At 34.8% G+C, this 12328-nt stretch overlaps 1 protein-coding gene across 1 annotated transcript in view; it reads left to right on the plus strand.

Moving 5' to 3' along the window:
- Window positions 1-2373: 2373 nt before the first annotated feature.
- LOC129250500 (sodium- and chloride-dependent GABA transporter 1) overlaps window positions 2374-12328 on the plus strand; it is a gene marked incomplete at its 5' end in the record, with an annotated part of 66075 nt that continues 56120 nt past the window's right edge. The window contains 4 exons of the mRNA XM_054890123.1: window positions 2374-2381; window positions 5130-5397; window positions 5458-5561; window positions 5627-5751. Of these exons, the coding sequence (XP_054746098.1) occupies window positions 2374-2381; window positions 5130-5397; window positions 5458-5561; window positions 5627-5751 (505 nt within the window). The remainder of the gene's footprint in view (window positions 2382-5129; window positions 5398-5457; window positions 5562-5626; window positions 5752-12328) is intronic.

Consider the following 12328-nt stretch of genomic DNA (forward strand, 5'->3'; position numbering starts at 1 on the left):
TTCGGATCTCGTTTAAATTGCTCCAAATACTGCTGGGAAGTTAACAGTTGCAACCGCTTGTTGTCCACGTTTAAATTCGTTGAACCAATATCTAATTGTGGTCATAGATGGCGAAGTGTCCCCACTGACAGCATCCAACTGTGCTTTTATCTCCTCGCTTTTTTCCCATCCAAAAGCAAAAAGCGAATTACCGAACGATACTGTTCTTTTTCCATTATAGCGAAAATAACTAAACACGTTTTACTCGAATAGCTGCCAAATCCAAACTAACCCATCAATTAGTCTGAAATTTGTTTTGCCGTGGTTTAATAGATGGCAGCACACGATACTAAACCAACTTACCTCAGGAACGCCCTCTATCATCAAACACGGGTACTTATTCAACCGCATTCGTACATATATACCTAACTATATATTTGGGACAATAATTTTTTTGATTTTGGCCGCTCGGAAAGCACTATGCGAAGCAGCGAAGTAAGACCGAGCCGGGCGCATAGAAATTTAACACGATTCGGTAAAAATTCTCGAATTCGTTGCTATAAGCAAAATGTACATGTGAACATAGATACAAAAAAAAAGCAGAAAAGTGAATTTCTAGCTTCACGGCTATATTACTTATTTCATCCGGTTTTTATAACTGGGGAATCCCATGCGTAAAGGTACATATGTATTAATTAAATATTTATCCACTATAAGAGAGCAGAAAGCAATGGACTCGAAATTTTCAATAGTACAAACTGTTGAAAACTTAAGCTTGTTCTAAACTAACGGCGGCTTTGACACACAGCTTACATAGTACACTAGCAAACCCGGCCCCCTTCGCTGGGCACACTAAAATAGAATAGATATGGTTTAGAACAGAAAATATATGATTTTCATATTATTTATTTCTTTATTCTTTATTCAAGCGCTTTGGCATAAACAATATTTTTTGTTTTTCTATTTGTTTTTGAGTAAATATAAAATATAAATTGAAAATCAGGAAAAAAAAAGATTTTAAATTTCAAATCAACGCATATGAATAAACAATCGTCTTTTTTCCTAATCATCCATGAATTTTTCGTTTCAATTTATATGTTTTATTAAGCATTGGAGCTTTTTTAACCATTATCCATTTATATTTTTCAAAAAAAAAAACGAAAAAAAAATTTTTTTCCACGAACACATAATTTCATTCGGATTTCACATTAAATTCTCAAATTTCGTAAGAAATTCTTCACTGTTCCAAAATCCACTCCAAAAAAATTCACAAACAATTTTTACATGTTGCACTTACGTTTTTTCCATATGGCATCCAAATCAGAAAGAAATATTGACACATTGTAACTCACACTGTCAATTTGACAGTTCAGTTCCGCCCCAAGAGTTAAAAAAGTAAGCGACATTACGGCTGGTTCAAAAGAACGCTGTACCCGTTGCCAGTGCTCCGAATTACAACCAAACTTTACGAAACCCATTTTCAATACTTACTTAACAATGTGCGTAAGTTTGGTTTAATTCGGTGCAAAGACACGGCGGGTCCACGTTTTGGCATATATTTCCAGACCCTAGTCATCAATAGGTATGAAAATTACCCCGTATTAAAGCACTTATCAACAGCTTTCATTTGATACCCATATTGTACATACACAACCAAAGGTTACCCGGGTCCACGTTTTGACCTATATCTCGAGATCCCAGTCACGGAGCGGCATGAAAAATACTCTGTACTAAAGCATTCACCAACAGCTTCAATTTGATATCCATATTGTACAAACACATTCTAGGGTCCACGTTTTGGTCTCTATCTCGAGACTCTAGTCACGGAGCGGCATGAAAAATACTCTGGACTAAAGCATTCACCAACAGCTTCCATTTTATACCCATATTGTACATACACATCCGAAGGTTACCCGGGTCCACGTTTTGACCTATATCTCAAGCCCTATTTCCAAAATCAAATATAATCCATGTTACTCGTGAATGATGTAGCTTTCGAATGGTGAAAGAATTTTTAAAATCGGTCCAGTAGTTTTTGAGCCTATTCATTACAAGCAAACAAAGTTTTCCTCTTTATAATATTAGTATAGATATATAAGTATATACACCACACAAAAAAATAAGACCAACAATATGAAATCGAAATAAAAAGCACTTATAATAAATACAAATTCAACATTATAACTTACATTGTCAACTTTTAAATTAAACCAAATGCTTTTGGCCTTATAATTATTTAGAACTAGTATTTGCGCGTTACTAAAATACCAGCAATAAAGCGGAATATTTTCCGTTATGAAATTCCGTTTTAAACATATAATCAGCGAATTGATATTGGAACATTTTCTCATTATTGGTTAAGTAGATATCATCATAATCATTTTGGTCTCATAATTTTGGGAGTCTGGCCGAGATCTTCCTGCTGTTTGTGAACTCCGAACGGCAAATACTTTTTATGAGGAGTTGTTTCATGGCCGAAGTACGCTCGGAGGTTTGTCATTGCCTGCGGAGGTGCGACCGCCATTAGACGAAACTTTCCTATCATTTTGGTGTTTCGTGCACGGAAGTACGGGCCTACGTACTTCCCAAAGGTAGCCACGCAGCCATCCATTCGACTGCGGCGTCCGCCCACTTAGAAGACTTATTTATGTATGTACATACAGTTTGTCAAGAACGAGTTTTGACATTGAAAATAAAATCAGTTTTTCAATTTCAATGGAAAAAATATCATTCTTTATTTATCTTTGACTTCTTTTTTGTACAGATTCATGTTTATTCAAAGGATTTAAAGGGAATTAACAAAAATTAATAAATTCCTCCATTATTGCAGTTTTTAATACTGCTGCATTCTTGGGATGTCTATTAGCAACTCTTCTTCAAAAACGCCTACCAAGTTTCAATCACGTTTATGTCGGGACTCTAAGCTTGTGGAGTTATAAGTTTACCGCAATTGCATCTGCATATTATGCTCCTTATGCTTTGAATCGTTATTTTGGTAAAATCTAAAATTTAGTTTATTCTCAGCCCACATTTTTAGCACTGACGACTAAGTTTTTTTTTTCAATATATATTATTTATATTTTTTTTGGCGTTCATTGTCCCGTCAATTAACACCAAGGCCCTACTCCTTTACGTGAAATGCATCTTCAAACCATAACGGAATTTTTTTCCTAATTAACCATGGAAGTGTTATTTCGATTTTGTAAAGCCTTGAAGGGCTTACGCCATACTCTAGCCGGTCTATCGTTGTGATACAGAATTATCTTTGTCTCGTCGCAAAATATAACGCCGTCCCAATAATCTTCTGGTTCGGAAATGTGGTTCAAAGCAAAAGACAAGCGTTTTCCTACATTTTGCGCAGACAGCAATGGTTTGCGTTCTGCACGTCCAGTAAATGCTATTTTTTCTATTGAAGTCGAAAAATTAAATTTATTTTCTATCTCAAAACTAATTCTTGGCATACTGCATGCATATGTTGGCTCTTGCCGTGACAAAAATGGACGATTCACCAAATATTTTCTTGTCTTCGTCAAGAAAAATAGGCGTATGGGCGTCTCAGGGCGTGAGGGAAGATGTGGTGGGCTCGTTTTATCAATCAACGAGCTTTGCTTTGATAAATATGCGCTGCATTTATGAACGAAATAGTCTTTGTTGTATTAAAGGACATTTTAGAATGATTGGTGGCGAGTGGCCATCGCACTACGCATGGTTCTTCTTTTGTTTATGTAAGTGCAATATTGAATAAAGGGCATATATTTAATTTACATATATGGATTAAGGCAAATATGTATGTACATGTGTGGTAAGTATAAAGATACATATGTGGTAAATATGATATAAAGTTAAGTGCCATAAATATTTAAATATTACAAAAAACTTACAAAAAAAAGTTAAGAGAAATCTAAATATACCAAAGATTTAAATATGCCACATTTGTGCGTACAAGCAAATGTATGCATGAATATATGTATATGTGTACGTTATACATATATACGCAGACGTATACGAGGTAAGCGGCAGGTAAAGAGACGATACTTGACAAAGAAATATACTCTTAAGTCGATTTATAACAAATATGGTGGGAGGGGGTGGACAGGCCCAACTGGTGTGGCTTCCTTCGGAAATAAACAAAACTAGGGGAAGATTAAAGTACCTGCAACTTTTGACGGACTGCATGTGAAGAGTAACTGACGTTGAGCCTAGTGCTCAACCGCCTCCCGACGATTTACTTAACGGTAGTACCGGAAGGGGATCGATACGTTGACGAAAGGAGTTTTGGTTCGGGTTAAAGTCCCACACTGACGGGGTAAAGGCTTTCGATACTTCCTCCACGTAAAAAAAACAATGTACGTTTACAGTCCGCTTGCTCAGTATTTAGACAAAGACCGCACCGCACTTGCTTCAAGTCGATGTAGTTTTGTGTATATAGTACAAACAAAGGCATCATTCTTGCCAATTACAACTCGTCATGATGTTTTCCTTCCTCTTATTTCCACCCGATCGACCCGACCGTGATTTGTATAGTCAGCATAGTGATTGTGACACTATCTTATTATTTACTAAATGGTTCCACTTAAATATGTTTTGTGCACCTTTTTTATAAAGTAAGAAATATGAAATGAAGAGGAAAATGGATGTATTTTGATAAAAGTGTGTTCTTTAGTGGTCTACATTACGCTAAATCCTTTATATTCAGGTTTTTTGGCAACGAAGTAACTCAAGAGTAATCTGTGTTGTATATCACCAACACAATCTCAGTTTTTTCGTGAACAGGCTGCTGGCATGACCCCGGTTACGTCAGCCAATCAACTGATTCCCTCAAAATCACTGAGGGCCGGATAACGGTTTGATGTTGGCCATACCTCTGTATTGTGTACATCGTAGGGTTTGGTAATTAGACTTCGCCGTTCGCCTTAATTTTTAACAATTCACTCTATTCGATGACACTTCTCAAAATGAAACATTCTTTGCATGCAACTCGCAAAAAGTCAAAAACTAGAGAGAAAATAAAAGTTGTTGCCAGTTACTGAAAAATAAAAATATTTAAAACTGAACAAGTTTTGCTGTCATAGGCCTATATATATTTTTTCAATATTTTAGTATAAATTATTTGATTATAAAATACAAATTATGCAAATCCGTTATTTTAGGCGTCGTGCACTGAGAATATCTGATGGCATCGAACATATGGGCAATATTCGTTGGGAATTAGCCGGCACGTTGTTACTGGTATGGATTTTGTGTTACTTCTGCATTTGGAAGGGAGTCAAATGGACGGGCAAAGTTGTTTACTTTACAGCACTTTTTCCATATGTCTTGCTTACTATACTTCTTATTCGAGGCATAACACTGCCTGGAGCTTTCGAAGGCATAAAATTCTACGTCATACCACACTTTTCAAAGCTAACCGAATCAGAAGTATGCAATAAATATTACGTACATATATTGAACATGTTTATTAATGAAATGTTATAATAGGTATGGATCGATGCAGTGACTCAAATTTTCTTTTCTTATGGACTAGGTCTTGGAACATTAGTTGCACTGGGAAGTTATAATAAGTTTACAAACAACGTCTACAAGTATATCACTGGCTTTTTATCTACTATGAGCGACTATACAATAATAATGTATTTATTTTATTTAGGGACGCTTTGATTGTTTGTACAGTCAACTCGAGCACAAGCATGTTTGCAGGATTTGTGATATTCTCAGTTGTGGGTTTCATGGCGCACGAACAACAGAGGCCGGTAGCGGAAGTAGCTGCATCTGGTATGATTACAGAATTAATTAATTAATTTCATTATCTTTGTACATAAAGAACACAAAACTAGATTTGGGGATATGAGACAACCATACGCACGTGAATCCTTTTAGACGTTGGACTATCACAAGCTCTCATTCGTGTGCACCAACCACCATCCCTCAAAGAGCTTGAGTTTTTCCTTGAGGTCCCCATGATACAAGATAATCTTCTAATTGTCTAGAATATACGAGTACGACAATTGAGGTAGAGCTTAGCTACAAAAACAACAGCAATATCACCTGTTTGGGCTATGCCGAGCCAAAATGGCAGCGACGTTACAGAACAGTGTATACAAAGAAGTTCCTTTGGGATTTTGAAAAGTTGAAGTTCCAGTGCAATAACTGTGCCGACCTGGTTAATATAGTGTAATTTATGCTTCAGGTACTGCGGTTCAGCGAGACATTTTTTTTTAAGGGGTAACACCACTGTAGAAATTTCAAAAAATTGATTTTTTTTTTATAAGCTTAAAAAATTCTTTGAACCTTTTAAAATACAGAACAAAAAGTTTTATACGTTACCGAAGTCTATTTCATAAATATTTTAAGCGTTTAACCAAGCGTTAGTGACTGCTACCTAACGACTTCTCCAAATTTCCAAACTTTAAACTCGTTTTCCTCAAAACACGTTTTCTGAAATTGGCACGCAGCATAACTCAAACAATTTTAAATATTTTTAATCAGGTTTTTCATTACGTCTGTATAATAACCTTCTTAAGAGAAGAGCGTAGGGGATTTTCGATAGATTAATTTAAACGATTGTTATAATTATTTAAGTGCCGTTTTTTTAGTCCAAAATAGAGTTTTTTCCTTCAAATGCTTGCTAATTCCACAAAAATAAATATTTTTTAAATCCCCTACGTGTTTCTCTAGCTATTCTTATCTAGATTAAGAAAAAAAATGTTTCTTTGTTCCAGATTAAAATTTGCACCCTCTGTGCTGCGTGCCGCGGAGCTCCTTCAAGAGAAACCACATTACAAAAACGTCTCCAATGCCGCCATTTTGTAAAATTTTTCGAGCAAACTTTGTAGTTTTGTATTTTAGTATATAAGTAATAACTTCCCAAATCAGAGTGATTGTTTCCCCTTTCCTTCTATACAAAAAAATTCTTTAAAAATCGTGTTTATTTTACGCGTGTACAGTGGTGTTACCCCTTAATAGTTTATTCAGTAAAATTCAAAATAATAATGTTTCATAGTTACTCCGTCTAATGTCATATCTAGCAGTATTATTATACAGTGCTTTGCATACACAATCACAAGTAGTAAACAATTCTGGACCGCATAAGGAAAGTATCGTAATCAGGTGACTTTTGACAAAAAGTAGTCGAAATTTCAAACATAGGGACCATAGCATTCTAACGGGTGATTTTTTAGCTGTTATCTTTTTAAACAGTTGACGCACGTTTCGTGTTTTGCTTCACTGTCAAACATCTTCAGTTTGGTCTATAATTTAACCATGAATCGTCTTACAAACGAACAACGCTTGCAAATCATTGAATTTTATTATAAAAATGCCTGTTCTGTTAAGAAAGTTTATCCCGCGCTTCTTCCATTTTATGGTCAGTTTAATCGACTCACTGAAGCGGCTATTCGAGCTATTGTGACTAAATTTAGAACCAAATTTACATTATTCGACATTTATCCACCAACACGCTTACGTAGAGTGCGAACTGAAGAAAATATCGCAGCTGTATCGGGCAGTGTTAATGATGACCATCAATTATCGATTCGTCGTCGTCCGCAGCAATTGGGCCTCTGTTACTCAACAACGTGACAAATTTTGCGAAAGAATTTAGGTGTGAAGCCTTTCAAAATACAGCTGGTTTAAGAACTGAAGCCGAACGACCTACCGCAATGCAGAATTTTTGGTGAATGGGCTCTTGGAAAGTTGGGCGAAGATCCACTTTTTTATCGAAAAATTGTGTTCAGCGACGAAGCTCATTTTTGGATTAATGGGTACGTAAATAAGCAGAATTGTCGGTTTTGGAGTGAAGATCAGCCAGAAGAATTGCAAGAGCTACCAATGTATCCAGAAAAGGTCACAGTTTGGTGCGGTTTATGGGGTGGAGGTATTATTGGACTGTACTTCTTCAAAGATGCTGCGAATCGTAACGTAACTGTGAATGGTGAGCGCTACCGTGAAATGATATCCAACTTTTTTTTGCCCAAAGTGCAAGAGCTTGACTTGCATGACTTGTGGTTTCAGCAAGACGGTGCCACATGCCACACAGCACGCGTAACAATGGACTTGTTGAGAGGCGAGTTCGGTGAACATTTTATTGCACGTTCGGGACCTGTCAATTGGTCACCCAGATCGTGCGATATAACGCCTTTAGATTATTTTTTGTGGGGCTATTTTAAAGCTCATGTCTATTCAGACAAGACTGCTCCAATTAACGCATTGGAAGACAACATTAAAGCATTTATATGTGAGATACCGGCCGAAACATTGGAAAGAATATGCTAAAATTGGACTAAGCGGAAGGACCATTTGAAGCGCAGTCGCGGCCAACATTCATAAAATAATCTTCAAACATTAAATTATATGGCCTGCACTAACGATTTAAATAAAAAGTGCATGCATTTTTCTGAATTTTGAGTTGAGTTACTTAATATAACTTGATCATATCTCCCGTGTTGGAGGTATTTCTTAAATGTAACGACGCACTTAAATTTGCCCACTCGTTGACAGAGTTATTTAGGTTTTTAAGATTATTTAGGATACATCTATTAACGGAGTCAGGTAGCAACTGGGGTATGACTGCGCGTCACGAACATATAATATAAGTACAGCCTGTCTAATTGAAACGTAACCGCCCTAACCTGAAAATTATTTGACAAATTCGATTCTAACAAACTGTATTGCTTGAGCTTATAACATTGTAGCGATCTGAGAAATTTCGCGAACCCTCTGGTAACAATACCGAGCGAATGAGATACCAAAACAAAAACTTGAATTCGCCTTGACTCCAGAAGGCTAGACAGAAATCGCTATAAGATACGAGTTGCTACATCTAGAAATTACGATAGTTATTAAACAAATGTATATAAACAGAGGTGCGCGCATAAGGCATTCGGTCTTAAGTTAAAAGCGTGAACGTGCAAATGAAAGTACTAAAGTTATTTAATAAAGCAACCAAATTGTGTTGCATTAATTTGTGACTTTTATTTATGGTAAGGGGAATTATTGTTAGATACATTATTTCGGTAAAAACGTAGCAAATAAAAACGAAGAGAGGTAGAGGGGGTATTCTACTTTCTAAAAGTGAAAACCTCATTTCAGGGCGGCTTATAGTTTTTAAGTTATTTGATTTCAAAATTTGTAAAATTGCCCAAGAATCCTCCTATTTTGGTTATTTCAACAAGGCGAAGTGCTGCCAGACATCGTATTAATAAACAATTTTAGAAGATAATAAATGAATAAAAATACAAAATGTTACAATTTATTTCTATATTATATACGTCTATTCATATATATATATATATATATAGGTATATTTATGGATATATATATATTTATATACATATATATATTAATGCTTGATTTTCAGTAAAGTATGCTTGATTGTATGCATTTTGAGTTTACAGATTTGTATTTGGTGGGTGTATTTAGATTTGTATTCAAACTAAAAAAAAGTTATTTATTAAAATTTCATACATATATATGTTGTATTTGAAAAAATATCACATATTAATATTTGATATATATATATATTTATACATATATTTTATTTTAAACAAAAATACGTCATAAATATTTAATATAATATATATATATTTTATTAAAAAAAAAAATAGCGCCGTAGGCGAAAATTTAGAATTAAAAATCACGCGATTTTTTATTCCAAATTTTCACTTTATTTTGAATATATGATATATATATATGCATATATATATTTTATTAAAAAAAAATAGCGCCGCAGCCGAAAATTTGGAATAAAATATCGTGCGATTTTTTATTCCAATTTTTCACTGCATTATGAATATATGATATATATTCTTTTTTATATATTAAATATCTATATATATATAAAAAAGAATAATTAAAAATTTTTGCGTAAAACTTTTTTCTGCGTAGGCGGCCTTCGGCCGCACTTCAAAAAAATAACCCTTAATAGTCCAACACCGTCTCCGCTGCACACAGGAGTTTTACGTGAAGCAGAACTGTATTTCGAAAATCATATCGATATTGTATTTATATATATATATATGAACACAATATATACACCTTAGAGGTTTTAAACCTCTATTCCCTCATTATTCTAACAAAAAAGAGTGTGTGGAAATTATGTTACTATGTTGCTTCGTTTTGAATCGCATTCTATTTTGTTTTGCTTCTGGCAGCACTCCATTCAGCCATGCTTTTCAGTTATTGTTAATTTAGCTGGCGCGTCAAGAGTTTGCAAGTTATAAATGCACTTTAAATTGTTAATTTATGGTATATATAAATTAAAAGTGTTAGAAACGTGTGTGTATGTTAATGTAGTTTGAATAATTATTAAAATAAATGTGATAAGTGCACTTATTGTATCAATATTTAGTGGAGGTAAAACACAAATTTTATTAACAAATAACTTAAAAACTATTATTAACCGAACTAGCAAACCCGGCCTGCTTCGCTGGGCACACTAAAATAGAATAGATATGGTTTAGAAGAGAAAAGATATGGTTTTCATATTATTTATTTCTTTATTCTTTATTCAAGCGCTTTGGCATAAACAATATTTTTTGTTTTTCTATTTGTTTTTGAGTAAATATATAATGTTGTTGGCTTCCCAACACGTGAACAGCCAACGTATAGTTGACCATGGGTGAATACTGGTTCTTCTAAATTCATCCCGCATATTTCTAAAGTTTGTCCTTGTGATTTATTGATAGTTATTGCAAATGCTAAACGAATGGGCAGTTGCAAACGCTTGAACTCAAATGGCAATTCAGGTGGAATCATTGGAATTCTTGGTATTAGAACGTCTTCATTCTTGAATTTGCCAATTAAAATAGTTGCTTGGATAACATTATTCATCAATCGTTTGACTACTTCATTTTGTTCTTGACGTTCTTCTGATGTCGCGTTATTCCGGGCATTTCTCATGCGCCTATTATTATTTGTCGAACGACCAATATGATTATGTGATTGTCTTGGCATTTGTACTGTAATAAACATGATTGTAATTATGGTATTCTGAGATTTTAAAACATGTTTTTTTTTTCAATTTTGTGGGCTATATTTTCGATGCATATGTGTTTAAAAGCCCAAGTCCACATGGTCAGGATTATTTTATTTTGTTGTGATTTTCTTAAATCATCTCTTTTCTTCTGAAAATTGTTGACAATTTGCATTATAAGACTATTAATTTTTTCATCAAAGTTACGCATTTTTTGGGCTCTTCTTTTGCATCCTTTAACAATTTCTTTGGTTTTTTCATTTTTTTTACCATTTTTTCACTCATGGTGTATCGTAGCTTATCGCATATGAACCGAAAAAATAAATCCACAAAACATAATTTCATGTGAACATTCGGATTTCACATTAAATTCTCAAATTTCGTAAGAAATTATTCACTGTTCCAAAATCCACTCCAAAAAAATTCACAAAAAATGTTTACACTTTGCACTTACGTCTTCTCCTTATGGCGTCCAAATCAGAAAGAAATATTGACACATTGTAACTCACACTGTCAATTTGACAGTTCAGTTCCGCCCCAAGAGTTAAAAAAGTAAACGACATTATGGCTGGTTCAAAAGAACGCTATACGCGTTGCCAGTGTTCCGAATTACAACCAAACTTTACGAAACCCATTTTCAATACTTACTTAACAATGTGTGTAAATTTGGTTTAATTCGGTGCAAATACACGGCGGGTCCACGTTTTGGCATATATTTCGAGACTCTAGTCATCAATAGGTATGAAAATTACCCCGTATTAAAGCACTTATCAACAGCTTTCATTTGATACCCATATTGTACATACACAACCAAAGGTTACCCGGGTCCACGTTTTGACCTATATCTCGAGACCTCAGTGACGGAGCGGCATGAAAAATACTCTGTACTAAAGCATTCACCAACAGCTTCCATTTGATATCAATATTGTACAAACACATCCTAGGGTTACCCGGGTCCACGTTTTGGCCTCTATATCGAGACCCTAGTCACGGAACGGTATGAAAAATACTCTATACTATAGAAACCATCAATAGCTTCCATTTGATATCAATATTGTACAAACACATCCTAGGGTTACCCGGGTCCACGTTTTGGCCTATATCTCGGGACCCTAGTCACGGAACGGTATGAAAAATACTCAATACTATAGAAATCATCAACAGCTTCCATTTGCTACCCATATTGTACAAACACATCCTAGGGTTACCCGGGTCCACGTTCTGGCCTATTTCTCGAGACCCTAGTATCCGATTCTTAAAATTTTAAAACACAAACCTTCTCCACATGTGTCTCTTCAATGTGGCAAAGTTTGGTTAAAATCGGTTCAGCCATTCTCCGTAAAGTTCATCACAACGCGAAAAACGGCTGAGTTTTTATAT

The sequence above is a fragment of the Anastrepha obliqua genome, chromosome 6, assembly GCF_027943255.1.
Source record: "Anastrepha obliqua isolate idAnaObli1 chromosome 6, idAnaObli1_1.0, whole genome shotgun sequence".
Taxonomy (NCBI): Eukaryota; Metazoa; Arthropoda; class Insecta; order Diptera; family Tephritidae; genus Anastrepha; species Anastrepha obliqua.